The 19414-nt window shown below is 39.0% G+C and overlaps 1 protein-coding gene across 3 annotated transcripts; it reads left to right on the top strand.

Moving 5' to 3' along the window:
* The first annotated feature begins 310 nt into the window (after positions 1–310).
* On the top strand, positions 311–15369 carry tmem154 (transmembrane protein 154). Of its 3 annotated transcripts, none has more exons than XM_028016434.1 (8): positions 311–4083; positions 5627–5719; positions 7342–7380; positions 7479–7508; positions 7703–7834; positions 10945–10999; positions 11228–11304; positions 14367–15369. In XM_028016434.1, exons 1-8 carry the CDS (start codon positions 4011–4013, stop codon positions 14369–14371), a joined length of 504 nt encoding a protein of 167 aa, XP_027872235.1. In that variant the 5' UTR covers positions 311–4010; the 3' UTR covers positions 14372–15369. The 3 variants fall into 3 exon arrangements, with proteins under 3 accessions (XP_027872235.1, XP_027872234.1, XP_027872236.1); XM_028016433.1 differs by having other exon boundaries at positions 7664–7834; XM_028016435.1 differs by lacking the exon at positions 7479–7508 and having other exon boundaries at positions 314–4083.
* The last annotated feature ends 4045 nt before the right edge of the window (positions 15370–19414 follow it).

The following is a 19414-nucleotide window of genomic DNA, read 5'->3' as shown; positions in this document are numbered from 1 at the left end:
TTAAAGAACCGTGTCTTTCGACTCCGAAAAACTCTTAACACAGCAGCACAGCTACAATACAAACCTGGTCATCTTCTTAACAATACATTTTGTTAATTAAACACTAACTCAAAAATAACAGTGGATACGAAATTAAACCGCATATTTTTATTTGGGTTTTACAGCAGGGTGGACACACTCTCTCCTATTCGTATAATTCAGTGTGAGTACAAAGCTTTCATTCATTGATTCATTATTTTATAAATTTGGTATATTCTCTTTCCTGTATTTAGTAGGCGATGTAGTAGATAAATTGTAAATGGATGACAGAGATCAAAAATAACCATGAAAATAATTCAGTTTAATTCAGTTCAACACAATCATACAGACATTCGAGTTGAACATTGTTAATCAGTGCATCAAGTTTGGTTTACTATTTAAATTAGCTAAAATGTTTCTATCTAGGGAAGCCTAAGGGATTGCATTAGAAGAGCACGTAGCGACAGTTGAGAGGAAAAACTTTAACAAGAAGAAACCTCCAGCAGAACCAGGACCTGGCTCAGAATGAGCTGCCGTCTGCCAACACCAACTGCAGGTTGAGGAGACAGAGCAGAGACACAAAGAAGAAACGGATGAACCAGGTGTGCTTTCCATGTTAATGAAAAGTAAAAAGTTAATAGCAGGAGAGGGAGAACATTTAGTGCTTGGCAACATTATCAGCCGGCATCCCTCTGCAGAAAGTAGAATGCCAGACCCAACAGCTTCTACGGGGAGAAAAATACAGAGTGAAACATTAAATTATACATTGAAATAACCGCAAGTAATTGTAAGTGTAAGTGTTTTCTGTTGGTATAAAAATGTTTTTTAGACCAACAAAATAAAAAAGACGACTCAAAAAGTTAGGAAATTAATTCTACATCTTTTCTTTTTAAGGCAAACGTCTGGAAACCTGTTGCGGACCTACATTGACTGGTTCTTTGCTTTATCTCATTTGTGTAATTGTCAGTGTTCAGTGTGAAACATCCAATTCACTCCCAGGTCAGATTGTGACATGTTCTAAAATTGGCAAATCAAAAAAGAGCTTGTTGAAAAACAAAACATGTCGATTTAAATAGAAATATACATCAGTCAAGCACCGACTTGTTCCCAGAGACCAGTGTAGACAAGTCAGACTCCTCCTGCACGTTTGATGGTAAAGAGAGAAAACTGCGTCAGAGTTCTTAAAATAAATCTAGAAAGAAGCGAATTGCTGTAAAATCTTTCGTCCCTGTTTAACAGTCACTGCAAGGCCCTGCAGGCTGAGGACAAAGTTCAACTTTCAACGAGTTAAACCTCGTTTCAGTTTGCTTTACTTCACTATCAGCACTTGAAGGTTTGTCTAGAAAAAAGAACCAACAGCAACTTTAGAACATTATTACTTTTTTTATGTAAGACGTAGATGTAGTTAAAAGCAGATATTTACATGCAATGTATAAAAAGATGCAAACAAATTCTTTCTTTCTTTCTCACTGTTTGAAGTAAAGTTAGACCAAACCTTTTTTGTTTTAGTTTAGCTAGAATTGCTCAATTTATTTATATTTGCTAAATGCCGGAAAATGTGTCGAGAACATATTTTAGGATTTTTATTTTGTTTATTTATTTTTTTCAACTTTCCTAAAATTCAAAAGTTTACATACGTTTGATCAGTATAAGAGATTCCTTCCTCAAGCTTCTCTCAATAGCTTAAGAGAAGCTTGAGCTTCTCAAGCTCAATTGTTTGAACATACATTCAATTAAATGTATGTTAATTGAAATGTTTGCAATTAACATACATTTCAATAGATAGCCAAAAGTAGTAAAAGTTGATGAGTTTTTCTTCCATTTGCATTATTTTCCATCCACTGTTGGCTCGTTAATGGAGGAAGGTTTCTTAGATCACTCAACTCTACTAAATCAACCAATTATTCTGGCATAAAAAGGCTTTAACTCAAGCGATGAACCAGTGCTGGGCTGACATCTCACAGAAAACAAGCAAAAACAGCAAAAAACAAAACTTTGCCTTTGGATCTTTTGGCCATTTGCAACCAGCAGTCTGTGACAAATGCAAAGTTTGATCAAATGTCTTCAGCTTCATCTGCCAGCATCTGATGAGGCTTAATAGGAATCACGTTGTGGGCTTGCATGATGTCAGGCGGTGCTTCGTGCATAATATGGACAGTGCTGTCAAAACGTACCGTGTGGGTGAGCGCCCAGACACACACACGCAGCTCGTTGGGTTAGAATAACTATGAGTAAAACTTTCCAGTGTCACAGCAATAGCAGAAACGTTAAAAACAGCAGAGAAAAATCCTCTTCCCCCTCTTCAAAATCAATACAAGGTTGATCTAAAAAAACAACAACACACAAAAAAGAAGCAATTATTTTTCAGACAACATTTTTCAACTGTCTTGTGTTGCCTCGCTAGCCTGCGTGTTCACATCTATGAGCTCAAAGTTTCACCTGCACGATTTACTGCGGTCGCTCAGCTGGATGAGGACGAGCTACAAAAGGATTTCCTGTAAACATTCCCGAATCTAAAAACGTGGAAACCTGAGAATCTTCAGACACGTTTGGTTTGAGACAATAAAACATTTTTTGAAAACGGGGCTGGTTATGGGTAGTTGTCCAGGGCGGCATCAGAAAGGGGCGTGGCATCCAAGAACTAAAAAATTTAAACATCTGTCACTTGTCCCCTGAACAAGTTTGCTACTACATGTACTAATGTGTAGTGAAGTAAATTTCCCTTAGCTGTTGTGGAGTCCTGAAATTATCTGAGGAAAAAAAACGGATAATTTCTTGCATTTTAATTGGTTGTAGTGAGCAGAAGGTGGGGCTTGCCCAGGCCACCATTCCTATAACTTCATGTATATTTATATTTTGAGCTCACGAAGTTTGGCATAGTGATTAATCATGTTGCTAGTGTGTGATTAATCACAATTACATTTTTCAATAGATTGACAGCACTAGTTAAAACACAGCCATAACGCAACATTTCACTGTCAAAAATCATCTTGATTGCTCTTATGTAATTTTCTGAGAAACAGGATTTTGTGTTTTAGTGTGTTAACAGCCATGTTGATCCCAATTAACAGAATGAAACGCCTGACCCTATTGGTAATGGATCTTTTTAACTTGAGCGTAGTGTTTTAAAATTAAATTACTGAAGTAAATGAACTTCCCCATGATCATCTCATGTATTTAGCCTGATGCAGCTGTCGCTGTGTGAGCTGCCCATCTTCCCATAGAGACATTTCTCTCTGCTCCTCCGACGTGTCTTCATCTCGATTCTGGACCACGACAGAGTCATTTGACGTCGCCCAGCTCTTGTGAAAACCAGCCTTCCGAGGAAATTCTCCAGCTGTTCTGCTCCTCAATGCCACTTTTTGTTGTGCAAAGAAAAATGAGGCCTGCTTGACTGATAAGACTTGGCTTCAGGAGTCGTGTTCAAACACGCCCCGTCTCCGTCGCCGTCCTGCCTTGAAGAAAACCATGTGGAGCCTTGTCTTTTTATTGAAAGTAGGCCAGCGACCCCAGAGATAATCACAGCGGCATGACCCTCGGATGCGTGGTTGCTAATCCACCGCGCGCCGTTCTTCCTGGACCCTGCAGGAAGGACACAACTGTAAATTGAGTGGCGCCTCGCTGCGGTTCTTTGACAGGAGGCACCTGACCTGCTGCCATTCGCCGAGCGATTTCTGGAAGGAGTTCTTCCTTCCTCAAAGTTAACTCTCTCTGCCCCCCACCACTCCGCCTTGGTGCCGTTGCCGACCTGACTAACAGGAATGTGATCGCTGTGCAGATCAGGAGCCGTCAGACTTGTAGCAACAAGCACACACTCTGCTTGTTGCATCAGATCTGAGAGCAGTCGGCGTGAGTCTGTGGGTGTGTTTCGTGTGGCTTGGTTTAAAAAAAAAAAGGGAAAAAAAACGTGAAGTCAGATCAGGAAGTGTGATGCTGTGACAGGACAGGAGGAAACAGGCTCAGAATGGCAGTGTGTGTCTCTGCTTGATAACATGACGGCCCCCCGGCTGAAGACCCCGGCTCTGTTCCTGCTGCTGCTGCTGCTCAGCGCTCTGACCGGGACAGGTAGGCCGACAAACCGTCGCGTCACAGAAAACAGCTCTGTCATTGTCTGTCTCCACTCCCATGCTGCTTTCCCTTTTTTTTTGCTCTGATCCTTCATGACTTTATTGCCACATGATTTTCCAGTTTTAGCTGAAAAGTCCAGGTCTGAGCGGTCTTCCATCGGAAAGCACAAGGCTTTTTTCCCTTCCAGGTTCGTCTTCTGTTCTCGTAATCTTCTTCATGCCAGAAACTCATTGTGGAATCTGCTTTCTCTGTCCTGAGATAAGCCCCAGCCTGACTCCTCTGTCCCAAATTTCACAACTCACCGACCGCTCAGATAATTAGGTGATCAGATTAAACGAAGAAAGCGGAAATCTTTTGGGAATGGCTCCTGTTTGGAAACGCCACCTTCATTCTGTTTAATTAGTGAACTTGGTAACTCTCTTTTTTATATATATTTTTGTTGCAGCTGGTTGTTCAGACGGAAGTCCAGAGTTCCTGTGTGACTCATTGTTGATGGTGTTTTGTTCATCAGTTTTTCTTTTCAGTTGCTAACATGTCCAAGTAACATTTGTAACACTTTTCCGTTGTTGGCACATAGTAGTACAGTCAGTTCTAAGCCCTAAACCCCAAAAAGTCAGGATCCTCTCTGTGGCTTTCATGACATCTGGCAAAACCCTTTAAATCCTTTCATCCACAGTCTAAACTCCTTATTCTTCCAAGGTCTCAGGGGAGCGGCCTAATTGTTTTAGTAAGACCAGAAAGCAGAGCAATACTGTTAACAAAAAGGTGAACTAAAGTCTCTGCTGTGGACTAGGAGAGAACTGGCCACACTCTGGCAATTTCCTTCAGATGATGTTGATGATGGTTTGTATCTTTAATATGTTCAAATATGTTCCCAGTTTTTTTGGTATCGATTGGAATGTCTGCGACAATAACTAAAACTTCAGCTTTTCCTTTGTTGAGCTCAAAGGACAAAACTAAAATACAATTAAAATTTCCTCAGTGGTTCTGAGGCGAAGGCCCTGTCTCCTGATGACGCCACCCAACGAGTGGCGCACCGATCCACTTTTTTCACTTCCTGTACCAATATCAATATCTGAGGTTTAGTGTTGGCCGATACTGATCCGATACAGAAAAGCAGAGCTCAGACGTCGCTCAGAGCACAAAGGATAGAATTAGACTGAACAGATTTGTCCTTATGGACCTGGCACTTTGTCACCGAAACCCAGCCTAGAAGTTTATATTCATTATTGGGACCCATACAGATATTAATATTGAATCGGTGCATCTCCATAACAAACTGTAACACATAAACATTTCAAAAAGTGAGGGACCTTAAATGTGGAACACCATAGTTTAGATTGTGACTTTCTGAGTTACAGTATTTACAGAGAATTTTCTGTTATGAGAAAAATAAATTAGGACAATTCCATGAATCGGATTTCTTAGATTAGTGTGTCATAAAAATGTGTAGGATGCTTCCTAGTGTTACTAAAAAGAGTCAGTGTGTTTTTGTATTCATGTTAGTGTGCTTGAAGTAATGTGAGATGTTTCATTGCAGCATTTTGTCGAGAAGAGACGTCAAGTCAAACAAAAAACAGTAACAGTACAGCAAGAAGTCAGGTTTTTACTTCAACTCCTCCAACTATTCCAGGTAAGACAAAAGAATAGCATCCAAGCAATAATGCTGATTGAATGTATGCAGACAGATTTTGCTGTTAGTCTCACTGTTTAACTTTGTGCATTGATTCTAATATTGTTTCTAATAAGTGACAATCTTATGTTAAAGAAAAATTTGTTCAGTAAAGCTTGCAGTGCTGGGAATATTGGTCTTCAGAAAGATTTAACATTTTCCCAGATTTACTGTCTCAAATCACATTATGTAAAATTGACTAAGAGATCCAGCATATATGTACAATACAGATCGGAAAGTATATAACATTTCTCTGGTAAGACTAAAACCGAACCTTATAGTTATAGGAGAATATATTTTATGTTGCTAAATTCAGTCTCATCCTATTGAATATTTCAGTTTATATTGTGACTTATTGACAGAAACAGACAAACAGAGAGAGAAGTGGAGGATCAGTTTGTTTTGATCAGTCAGATTTAGGATAAATGCATTCTCAAGGTGCTTCAATACAGAAACTCTTGCAAAATTATATATAAAAATATATTTTCAAGATATTCCACTTCATACCAGTCGTACAGACAGCTTCAGATTTAGTGGCTGGGAGCACTACAACATCTCACCAAAGGCATTTCCTTCTTTATTTTGTGGTAGTTTCACTATTTTCGTGTGTGTGTGTGCACGCATTTGTTTCTAATACCTTGTGGGGACCCACACACATGTTTGCGCAGCTATCTTTGTGGGGACTTTCCACTGACTTCCATTCATTTCTACAGCCTAAACCTTATCCTTACCCTACCCATTACATACCTAACCCTAACCCTAACCAAAACTCAATTCACACCTTAGTCCTAAATCTGACCCCTGACCCAAAAACAGCGTTTCCCCTTGTGCGGACCAGGCTTCAGTCCCCACAAGGAGCAGTGTGTCCCCACAACGTAGTATATGTCAGGAAAATGGTGTGCGGGTGGGCGTGAGTGCGTGTGTGTTTATGCATCATTTCAAATGGATATTTCTATATGTAGAAAAACACTGAGCTGAGCTGCCCAGTCTAAAACCATGCTGTATCTTTGATAAATGTTTTGATACATAACAACAGAAAAGATGCAAAACAAATAAAAATGGCCCCAAATTTGGTTAATTTGTGCAGGAATTCTGCTTGTGGTGATAAGAATCCTGAAGGGTCATGTTGGAAAATAACACATTAATTTAGTCTGTTAATCTAAGTGATGTTCCGACTATGATTAAAATAATGCATCTTTTAAATTGAAAATTAACAATATAACAACAAAATATCCCCTAATTATAGGAGGTTATTGTTTGCTTTTTAATATTAATATTTTATCCTTTAATGAAAGTAAAATTACATTAATCAGAACAAACAGGGAACCCAACACAACCTGTCAGCTTTCTAAACTAGAAGGAAGTACTTCAAGTCTTCCTCAGCTTTCCTAGTCTGTGGATGTTTCTGGGCCACATTTTCCACGGTGCACAAACACTGCGAAGGGTTAACTGGGCCTTTAAGCTCATGTTTCTTCACCTTCTCCATCTTGGAAGGTCTCAAGTTGAAACTGAGAGTTTGTCAGTGTTTTCCAGTGTGACACATACTGATAAAAACACATTTCTGTTGATTCTGCCTGTTTCAGGGAATAATGACAACACCACAAACACAGCACAACCGGAAGGTAAATCCACAGGTCCTTCTCTGTTTTATTAGATCATTCTTTGTGATTCCAATTTCTTTTTACTTAATTATTTTTGTTTTATTTATTTACTGCTGAAGTTCCTGAAGGATCTGGTTCAGGTGAACCTGGTAAGTCGAGCTATTTGTTTTGCATCGTATGGATTATGTCTGTGGTTCTAGGTGGATGGATGCATAAAACTAACCTCAAAGTCAAAGTGCTAAAATGCCTCAAACGTCTTGATCAAATCTGGTCCTACAGTCTTTTCTCTGACACATTTCTGCAGATACTTCACCAGAAATTGTGCTTATGAATGATCAATCAGGGAATAACGGCGATGAAACTCTTGACCAATTCATCCTGATTGGTGCGGTGGTGGCAGGCATAATCGTTGGTGCCATCATTATCGTTGGCGTTGTTGTCTGGTGCAGGCGGAGTAAAAAAGCGGGGAACCAAGGTGAGTCTGCTGCGATGGGGAACCAGAATAAAGAGACTAAACGTTTAGTCTTTTCTGTCCATGGTTCAAATGAATGTTCACGTTTTTGAATTCTCAAAACATCAGAATCAGAGTTTATTTACCAACACTGTGTGCACAAACGAGGAATTTAACCTCAGTTTCAAGCATTCAGACGTTAACTATAAGCATATATACTCAGAGGGGGGAAAAGGATAAAAGAAACAGTATGTACATGTGTTTGCAACCAACCTTGCATCAGTGTAGGTTTTCATTTAAGATTTAAGCTGCTGCTGCAAAACTGATGAAACTGACATAATATCTTCTCCCTTTCTGACGGTTTTATGCATGAAGGCATATCTAAAATGATCTCAGGTTCAAAGATCATTCAGACCTAACAGATTCCACGCTGACTTTAGTAAGTAAGCAACAAAATCAAACAGTAGAAAAATCTGGTGATCGAATAGCTTAGGTCGTCCTACAGCAACGACTGCAGTCTTTCTATCTCACTTTATTTTTGTATTATTTTTTTTTTATCTACAGCTCTAAAGTTTCCACTACCACTTTTCAGTCTGGTTGAGGTCTGGGATTTAATTAGGCCATTGAAGGAAGTTTCAGCTGCCAGTCTAGACTACCGTGGAATTTCAATTGAAGATATAAAGGGCTTTATAAATAAAATGATTTATTATTATTGTTATTATTATTACAAAATAGTTTGTAGCAATAACAACAGAGCAATTTTCCCCAGCAGTCTGGCTGTCAAACAAGCCCAAATCATCACACCTCCACCACTGTGCTTTGGAGCTGGTAATAAGATTGTCGTCGTTAACTAAAACTCACAAAACCATGAAAACTGAAATAAAAAATAAAACTGTAAAAAAAATAGAAATGGTAATTAATGAAAGAGAAAACATATTATAAAATTAATCAAAATACTTTTTATAGATATAATATCCCTAGATTTTGTGTTTATCAATCTATTAATTAGCCTTTCCACTGATGTGAAATTGTACTTTTCTCCAAAACACATCAGTTATCAGTAAATTATGGTATCCCATAATCCTCCTGGTGTTGCAAACACTAGTCCGCAAAATGGCGACCGGAAAAGTTGGGAGAAAACACCAGAGTCAGCTTCTTGTTCAACAATGATTAAATAAAAAAAAATTTTAATGGTTTTTTCTGTTGTGTATTTATTGTCCAATCGTTGTTTACACAATCACAATACAATACTTTGACCTTTTTAAATTCTCCACCTGAAAATTAACTATAAAAAACCTAAAACTATTACTATAAACACTAAAAACTAAACTAAAATTAACCAATATTCAACTACTAAAGATCAAAAACACAAAAAACTATTTAAAACAAACTGAATTAGACAAACAAAAAGTCACAACTTAATAAAACTAGACTGTCATAAAAAAAAAAAAACACTAATAACTCATGAGACGTGTTTGCACTGAAATCGTCTGTTTGGTTTTCACCAAACATAAATAATATTTACTAAAAACTGCTTCATTCAGTGGCCATTTTGCAAACGTTCTGCTGTCATGTTCTATTTTAGAGGAACTCTGTCAAACAAACTGCAACTTGTTCCTTCTTCTATTAGTCATGTTGTAAACTTTAACAGTGAACATCCAAACTGACTCACTGTTAAAGAAACTGGGTGTATTTTAGGCCTTTAGACCAACATCGACATTTTGAGCAGTAACCAGAGTTGACAGGATATCTGTCCATATCCTTTTTTTTTTTTTTACAGACAAAAGTCTGAAAAGTGTGGTGTGCATATGTATTTAACCCTGTGATGTAGGGAGAGCCACCGCTTCCTTCAGCTACAACTGTGCATTTCAAATGTTAAAAATCTTCATTAGACTTTGGACCAGGAGATTTAAACATGAATGTTTTGATCTGAACCCTTTGGTTGGATGTTCAGGACTGATGTTCTACGCCCAACATTCAGCTGTTACAGATTCCGTTAGAGGACTGTCCTGGCTTTAGCGTCTCACGTCTCCCTGTTGACTCTAACTAGCTTTTCAATCTCAAATGAAGAAATGCACCTCAGCATAATGCAGCCACTGCCATGCTTCACTGGATGGTGTGGTCAGCCACTTCCGTGCATTGTTAGCTTCCTGTCTTTCAAAAAGTTATATTTTGGTCTCATATTTGAGGAGAGCAGCTTCTTCTGTACCTTCCTACCTCTCTTCCACAGAGGTCAGATTTATGCAACCTATAATTATTGTGTTGAGTTTCCACAGTCCTGTTGAAAATAACATGCCATGTTCATTTAGGACCAGGGTTATTATAGTTTTGGGCTCTTCATTGTAGCTTAGTTTTATTTTGTTTTGTGTAATTCTGTTAGCTTTCATTAGTTTTTAGAGTGTGTTTGCTAGTTCGTATTAGTTATTACTAGTTAAATAGTTTTTTTTCACACTTTGGTTCATTTGTAATTCAAAAATACTTTCAAAAGGTCAAAATATTGTGTTGTGATTACGTAATTATCAAATGGGTAATGAATACTCAATTCAATTCAAAAATGAATTGAATTCATTTTTTAAAAATGAATTCAATTATTGAATTCAACTGAGTGATGATTTCTCCCAACTTTTTCTGTCTCCATATTGTAGACTATAAATGCTGCCATGGAGTACCATAACTTGACAACAGTTGACTGCTAGCGTAGAGGGTGGGAAATGAATTAATCTATTTCTTAGCATTTCGAATTGATGTGAAATGAACACAAAAACGAAGAATATTGCATCTACAATTTCAGTATGTTTTAGCTAGTTTTACAAACGCACCATATAGTCCCTGTTAGCCTTTCTCCACCAATCGCTGGTTTCTATTTCAGTTAACAAATTATTTTCTCAACTTCAGTCATTATTTTGTGAGTTTTAATTAACTAGACTAACATGTAGGGCTTCCCTGATATTTGCTCATTTCAGTCCTTCAGTTTAGCCCAAAGTCAAACCAGAGGTTATGATCAAACCGTACAAACGGTATCAATCAAAACAAGTGTAACTTTTCTAGATTTGTGACAGTAATTCTGTTTTGTTTTTTTTGTTTTTTATTTTGTTGTGTTAAAAGTGACCTTATCTTTTTGGCCTCTCTTCCAGAGCTTACAAAAGAAGACCCACACTTAGACGGACCAAGCTCAGAGAAGGTCCCTATGTAAGTTGAACCGTCTGCTGTCGGCTATCAGGCAAAAAGATCTTTTCTGTCCACGGTTTTGCAAAGACGTTACCCTGGTGCTGTAATTTCCTGTTAATGCAACCTAGCTGGTGTGCTACTCTTGTGGTCAGAATAAACGTCTGAAATGTTTCTCGCAATCCTCCGAGGTTTTCTGAAGGCAATCCGCGTGTGTGTGTGTGTGTGTGCGTGCGTGCGTGTGTGTGTCAGGCCAATGTTCGAAGAAGACGTGCCATCTGTGCTGGAACTGGAAATGGACGAACTGGACCAGTGGATGGAGAAAAACAGTAGGTTTCATCTATTTTTGTTACAGTAACAAGAGTCATAAATAAACGAGAAGTTATAGTTGTAAGCGTTTCCTGTCAAAAATAAATCACCACATTTACTCACCTAACTATTTCTCCATGTAAACCTGGACTTCATGAAGGAAATGTTTATGGTGGGGAATATTTTCTGGGCTTCTCTCTGGCAGCTCTGTGTGATGAAATAGTTTGTCCAGCAGAGGTCAGTGTTGCTCTGTAAAAACTGATCACAGCTTTCCGAGGCATCTTCCACCTGTAAAAACTGCGATCATGTAAAAAAACAACAACAACAAAAAAACAACTTGGACATGCAGTTAAACATTTAGTTCTTTTTAAATAAATGTTTATATATCTTTGTCAATCTGTGATAAAGTGATTGCGTTGCAGGCAAATGACAAACAATGACTTGGTTTTGATCACTAAATCAAAGATATAAGCAAAAACATTTATGACATAAAAAAAAGATTATATTAAAAATATATTTTAATGGAAATCAGTTGTACTTATTTTATTTGTTTATCTCAGAATTTATATATTATTATTATTATTATTATTATTATTATTATTTATTCATTAATTTATTTCATAATTATGTTTTATTTTATTTTGAGTTTTATTTCTATAACTCTGTTTTTATTTCAGTCTTTTTATATTTCATATTCTTATGGGGCGGCGGGGTTTTCTCCGTGGGGCGGGGCTGCGAGCTTCAGCATCTGCACGTGGGTGTAATGTGAGAGAGGGACCACAAGGAGGAGATACAGGAACTCCATGTGTGTTGTCATAGATTATCTTTCCATATTACAACAGTTGTAAAAAAAAAAAAACCACAACATTTTCATAAAAGTTCCCTACTGCAGCTTTAACTGAAAAAACTGGAAAGAATGCCTAATCCAATCAAAAAGAGAATGCCTAAAAGTCTAAATTTACTTTATCTCTGAATGACGGAGGTAGAAAGCTGAACAAATAGTAAAAAAAGAAACTATTTTCTGAAAATTAACTGAAAATGATTTTAAGAAGCAGTGAAACTGAAAAACACAAAAATACCCTAAAAGCCTGAGAAACTGTTAATCATTGAAAGACAGTCTGACGTCTTGAAGGACAGAGCTGAAGGAATGGGCAAACTTGAGACTTCCAATGTATTTACTAATCCAAATAATAGAGAATATGGATAGATATTATAAAAATGCATTTATGGACATTTTCAAATTCCTCTAGTCCTTATGGAAAAGCGGTTTATTTAGAACAGCCACAGAGTGAAAAATGATCAATGAAGCGACAAGCTGCAGTCCCAGAAGCCCTAAATATCGACTATTAGCAGCACTCCCCATGTCCCAGCGAATTAATAACATGCAGGTTCTGGCACAATAAACCCACACTCTCACTGTGATGTGTTTGTTGTGATGCACACTGCTGCTTTTGGGCCTGGCTGTGACCAGCGAACTGTGGACACTTTCGTCATCTCTTGTGTCTGGGAGCACAAGCCCTCCTGACATCTGCTAGCGATTACGACAGGCATGCACACTTGGAAGTGTGGTGCAACCTAACCCTGGAACGGTGCTGCTTTACTGGAAGCGCTGGGAAGTGAGGTCAAGGTCCAGTCGGCTGACTGTTGACCAATCTCGTTTACAGGCTGTTTTTTTCCCAGGCTTTTGCTCCCAAAGCCGACTAAAGGTTAGCCACCTCTTTGTACACACACGGGATTATGTAACAGATCTCAAAACAGAAGTATACGTGATGCTGTTGCCGCTGTTGCACAATGCGATGCCATCCTCTGCAGCAGCTGTGCTCTGTTGGTCAAACCTGGGAAATACCCAGTACCCAGGAAATACTCAAGCAAAACTACGACTGCTTGTAGCTAAGGGGAAAAAAAGGAGTAAGTCAAATATTTAGATTAATCTCAGAAATATTCTGGAAAAAACAGAATTTTCTAAGACATTTTTTTGACTTTTGAAATTGAAAGTTTGTTTTTTTTTCTAGCAAATTTTCAACTTTTCAAGGTTGGAAATGTCCTTATTTTTCCTCAAAACTTTCTGAGATTAATCTAAACATTTCTGGGATTTTTGGTGGAAATTCACTCTTCTTTTTCTATCTACAATGGTCCTAATATGCAGAGCAAATGCAAAACAGAGCTTCACATTAGGGAGCAAAAGAAGCAAATCAACTGTGGCTGAACCTGCTTTTAAGGTGCTTTTTTTCCCCCTCCCGAAGCAAGTTAAGCAATAGAATTTTCTTCAAAATAAGAAACACTTCAGTCCAACACTAACCTTATAAACAGACAATCCTAAAAACCAGAGGTAAACATCTCCGTTTGAGTATTTCAGAGTCAAACTGGTCGAGTTTCAACCTGTTCCCTCCACTCGATGGGAACCGCCAACTGAAGCGAAAATGTGTTGAGCAGGAAGAAAACGAAGAATCTGTTCACTGCAAAACCAAAGCAAAAAATAAAGAGGTCACAAATTGGTTATTAAGACTTGTACTATTTTCACTGGCTCTTACTTGATGGAGTAAATGGCTGTTTTCACACGCTGACATTACTAAGCTGCATCAGCTTCCAGCAGCTGCCACCTGAAGCACCATTACTAGCTGCCACTGCCACGGACTGAGCTTCCTGTCTCTCCACCTAAGAGAAAGTTGTTCATCTAATAATATCCCATAATTCTATCATAATTATTCCTAAAATTCCATCAAACCGATGGGTGGAAATGATCTGTAGTCAGAGGAAAGCTGTACTTGTCACCAGAATACTTGGATACTTGTACTTTCACCAGATACCCTATTATTCAAATACTCAAAATTAGCCATTACGCTTCCAGTAAAGCAGCACCGTTCCAGGGTTAGGTTGCACCACACTTCCAAGTGTGCATGCCTGTCGTAATCGCTAATTTTAGCCATTCCCAGATATTCAGTGACCAAATAACGTCCAATGTGAATTACCAGGAATTTTTTTATGGATGCGGGTGTTTTTGTTGCTCATTTAAACTCCACATGCCTGTTTTTAACCTTTCAGTCCAGGTCTGACTCTTGCTCCTTTTGTTTCTCCATAACAGGTTAGAGGATGACACATCCCAGGCCGTGCTTCGCTTCCATCTTTCATATTCTAACTCTTTCTTGACCGTTTCTCCCCAATCCGGAGGTGCTCATTTCCAGTCAGGAGTCAACAGTGATGCGCTGGACACGGCGCAGCAAAGCGTCCGTCTCTAAGGAGCTGCACCTCAGAGCTCGGATGGAGCAACGCCTCCTGGTCGTCCCTCAGTGGAGATAAACTGCTACTAACGATGTCATTACTTACGCTTTGTTCAATGTGTTTCATTCAGATCCATGCACAGTGTTTCAATGCACATTTCATCTGATTTTTTACACATAAAACACAGGGGATGAAAAAAAAAAATCTCAACCAAATGTGTCCTCGCTGTCTCTAGATTCACACAGTTGGTCTGTGTGTGTTCAGCTCGGCGTGTAATGGGAAAATAACCTTCCCCAGCCCTTCCAGACGACTGCTCACTGCTCCCCCGGTGGCTTTTCCTCTTGCTCAAATGTTACATGACTCCCTCCAGCTGCAGGTTGTAATGACTGTGGGCAGGCATGACGGAGAACATCTGTTTGTTATCGTTTGCAGAACAGCTCTGGATTTACACAGAGATCGTTTTTATTCTAAGTCTCTGAGTCGTCGAAGCGATGAGACTCCAGCTTCCGAGGCTTTTGATAAATTATTGGCCACTTCGCCGAAACGGCCCGCTAAACAGCGACTGTTGATCAGATAAGAGGTACCAGATGAATATCTGGACTAAATTCCTCCGATCGCCTGATGCTTCTCACAGATTTTCTTCCCCGCCGGTTTTGCCTGTAAAAGTTGTCGGATGTGAACGAGTAAACACTGATGCAGATGTGAGTTCTTTCCGATTCAGGCAGTGTCGGACGTGAACTCGCACTGTAAATATTTCACTGCCAAAATGTGTTATCGTGACATTTCTGTAAATATAAAACGTGTGGAGCTTTGTTTGGCTTGTGAAGCTCTTCAGTTCCATGATTAAAGTGTCCCGATGAAGAGACGATGTGCTGTGCTGTCCTTCATTCAGACTATTGGTTGGATGGATCTTTCATTATATAGAGTTTCGTGACATAAATCCCACAAGCCTGAGTCTGGCTTTGGTTCCACATCGTTTGGCTCGTGCTTTTAGCTCTTTGCCCTCCCAAGATGACCTTCAGTTTGCTATAGCTCCACAACAAAACCCTCCTATAATCCCATTGGATAGATTCCTCTGGCTCCATAATGATCCAAACCTATCTATCTATCAATGGATGGATGGATGGATGGATGGATGGATGGATGGATGGACGAACAGATGAATGAACACATGGATGAACAGACGGATGGATGGCAGCAACACCCAATTTTACTCTTTTCTTCCTCATTAAATGCTAACTCTAATTTCCAAATTTGGTCCTTTTTCAACATTTGGAGCTTTCCAAGCGATCCCAGTGTTTCTAAACCTCGGGCTTCAGCGTCTGGTCCAGTCCAGTGTTGAAAATCCGCTGCTGAGCCTGTCTGCTTTCCTCTCTGAGTCTGACCGTCTGATGGCCGTTTGTGCAAAGCTGATTACATTCACACCCGGGGAGGGTCTGAGGGCGCGGGAACAGACAATCCAAAGCAATGAATACAAATGAGAAACGAGGCTCTGGCTGCAAACACAGCGCCGCAGGCCTGACTCACTGCTCACACAAAACTGACCCCCGACTCACTTTCAATCTGATCCAATATTCTCCAATTTTATTTGGTGTTTATTGGAAAATCTATCATATTATGTTCTATCATCAAGTTTTTAGTAACCCTAAAAATTAAGATTCTCTTGAATGTTTTTGATAAAGGGCCGCTTTGCTTTTCCTCCAAACATTTGCAGTTGCACCAAATCTCATTCCTAAAACTGGTCTCGTTCTGGTTGCTGCTTGCAGAAAGCAGAACATTTTATGGAAGAATTTGATTGTGGCCAGACTGGTTTGCAAGTAAGCAAAGCTACAGCTTCTCATTAAACACAACTTCTGATTTTCATCAAATTTTCACTGCACCAGGTGAGAGAAGAAGCGTACAGAAGAGTGAGAGAAATAAGACGTTTTTCTCCAGAGGATGGGTACCAGAAATCCTATTTTCTCTGTGAATTCTATTTTGTTCATGTTTGTTTCTTTTTTTTTGACTGAATCAGCGTCTGCCCAGATGTTGCTACCAGTTATGTTATCACTTTATACGTTTGCCAGACACACCAGTGTTCCCTGATAGTTTGATTTAAGGAGCTACGATGTTAGCTTGGTTAACGTTTCAGACGCAAACATGACACACCAGAGGATCCGTGTGTGTTTTTTGTCACTGTAGAAGACTTCACTACACCTCGGTTTTGTTTTGAGCCTGTCTCCGGCTTTAGAGAGATGATTTCCCACAGGATTTGGACAACATCAGACAGATTTGTGTGTGCTTTTAACACCTAGGCGACGTGTCCTGCATTTGTATGATAACCGTGAGCAGAGCAGGAGAATAAGAATGGCATTGCTTTCCAGGAAAGTTGAGACTGTGTAAAATGCAAACACAAGGAACGGGGAATGTTCCCCCTTCAGGTTTTCTTTAGCCAATCTGTTTCTGAATCCATCTGGAACAGTCTGCAAATATACTCCCTAATTTTAGGAGTGCAACTGACTGGCTTCCTCAGCGAACCAAGAGCTAAATGAACCACCGCGAAATACCTGGTTTAAGAGCATTTGGGAACAAAGTGAGGACATCAACAGCCCTCCTTTGTTTCCAGGGTGTGCTTTTCATCTCACTGACTCCATGCTGGCCTCGGCTGCACACTTCCCAGGATCACATGCTCGCCGTTCGTGATATCTCAGGGTTTCAGACTCTCCCCCGAGGATCCGCAGGCAGGGCATGAAAATTACTGCAAGCCAAAACTAACCAATGCTGGCACTCTATGTTTAACTTAAGCTGTATGCTAATCCACAACTAAAAAAGAAAAGAAAACAAAAGAATATAAGGAGGCTCAAAATGCTGAAAGGAGTTAAGCCTTTTTCAGCGTGCGTGAGTTTATAAGTTTGGAAGCATCATGCAAATTGCTCCCTTTCTGGGTTGTCTGTATGTTTATTCACAATGTTCTGCCTGTCTTAACTTGTCATGTAAAAATAAGTGATGCTGGATGTTTCAGGTTATTGTAGCATCCTTCAAGAAACTCAGGACCCGTCCACTCAAATGAAACTAACAAACCGTGTCCAGTTTGACTCTCTGAGTGTTGGTCAGGATGCAGAACTGGATCTCACGATCATGCTGTCTTCTTTAGAGAAGAATAGTTAAGTCTGCAATCACTCATTAATCATTAATCCACTAATAAGCACAAAGAATTGACTAAATCCTAATATTCAAGTAAACTACAGCTTAAAGACCGCACAGATCTACCATCATTGATTGGCTGGATTCATTTACAGACTGTGAGCTGATAGTTACTCAACAGTTTTGTCATTAATTACAGACATTTAGTATGAGATTTATGCCTGAAAAGTAAATCTGCTAAAAAAAAACAATAAATGAACAAAGAAATATCTCTAAAGAAGTGATTCTGTCACACAGAGACCAAAGCACCAAACTAAAGACTTTTATCATCCAGTTTTTGTTTGAAAGAGAAAAAAAGAGATAAACGACAAATCATGCCAATGGGAATTATTGAATTTGTTTTAATTTATCATGCGATTGATTATTGTGACAGGCCTATTTAACACATTCAAATGACACACATTTTTTTATGAACTGTGTGGTGAGGTGAGAGCTCTGGTGGAGTCAGCTGCACATTGTCTGAAAACAAAGCAAATATAAACCATCATCCTCCTTCGACCTCCTGTCATCTTCTTTGTCATTTCTGTCAGTAGTATGTTACCATGTGTCTGAAAAACCACCTCATCCCAACACAAAACGGTATATGGACAACGTGTGTTTCTTCAAAATTGGCCCTTTTCCATTTAGTTTTTCTTGTAATTTAAATTTTCGCAATTTTATGGCTAATGGAGCTAGTATGTTTATGTAGATCAGTGGTCCAAGCAAATGAAAGTGCTTAAATATAAAGATTCTGGACTTCTTATCTGGTTTCCTAAAGAGTGTTTTGCCTCTCCTTTAGAGTCATTTATATGCTTTTTATTTGCCTTTTTAGTTCCCTTCCATTCCAGAACTTCATGTTTTTCTTCAGCAGTAGTAGATCTGCATCAAAGCAGCTCATGTGAACCTGAGCAAATCGTTTCTGCGTCAGTACAGTGGAGACTGAAAGAGACTGAGGTGGAGTTCTGGATGAGACTCTCCTCTCCTCCGCTGCTGTTTGGTCAGAAGGCTGTCTCTGCAGATGACAGGAAGACAACAACATGTCAAATCTGCTCAGAAAACTACTAGCAGGCGACTCCCTTCCTCTGAAAGCATCCTTTTTTTCTTGCCAGCAGGTGTAGAAGCAGGGTGTCACCGCACCCTCTCTATATGTGAACTCTTCACCCTAAACCATCAGACCAGAGGTTAAATAGCTTCACAGACAGCGCAACAACACCAAAGTGAAGTTTCTTCCCTTTAATTTTCACGATTTGAATTCCAAACTCTCTTCTTGCTCTTTCAGTTTCTTCTTTTTGACACCAAAAACCCGACTATTTACTGTAGGAATCCAACAAGCTGTCCACTATGGATGAACTGTGGAACTGTAATAAATCTTGCCCAAAAGTTTATATTGAAAACAGATTTTTAAGTGAAAGTGAAGTCAAACAAGCAGAAAATGCCTCAGGGCTACATGGAAATCCTGACTGAACATTGTAAATGGTTCAAACTTTTACACACTCCTATAAACGCAGCCTGATTTGACATGTTTTACGATTATTTGAAATTCCTTGATGTCTTGATGGAGCTAGAGAGATTTGGTAGGGAGCGGATGAACGGGTTTTCTAATAAGACCTTTCACCTTCACAACCTTTTATGTATAGTAAATATTAAAAGTGCACTGCTTTATTACAAAATATATTTGTTTTAAGATTCGTTCACTTTTTACTTTTACTTTATTTTCTGGTTTACATCCTTACTCCATTTTGAAAATAT

This window comes from Xiphophorus couchianus, chromosome 5, assembly GCF_001444195.1.
Source record: "Xiphophorus couchianus chromosome 5, X_couchianus-1.0, whole genome shotgun sequence".
Lineage (NCBI taxonomy): Eukaryota > Metazoa > Chordata > Actinopteri > Cyprinodontiformes > Poeciliidae > Xiphophorus > Xiphophorus couchianus.
Note: the sequence above shows the minus strand (reverse complement) of the source record. Positions and strands in the feature narration are given on the sequence as shown.

Excerpts from the sequence above, each read along its gene's own strand:
- tmem154 (XM_028016433.1), top strand. The coding sequence starts at position 4,011 with ATGACGGCCCCCCGGCTGAAGACCCCGGCTCTGTTCCTGCTGCTGCTG. Across the intron at positions 5,720-7,341 it reads AACTCCTCCAACTATTCCAG|GGAATAATGACAACACCACA; the intron begins GTAAGACAAAAG and ends TGCCTGTTTCAG. Across the intron at positions 7,835-10,944 it reads TAAAAAAGCGGGGAACCAAG|AGCTTACAAAAGAAGACCCA; the intron begins GTGAGTCTGCTG and ends CCTCTCTTCCAG.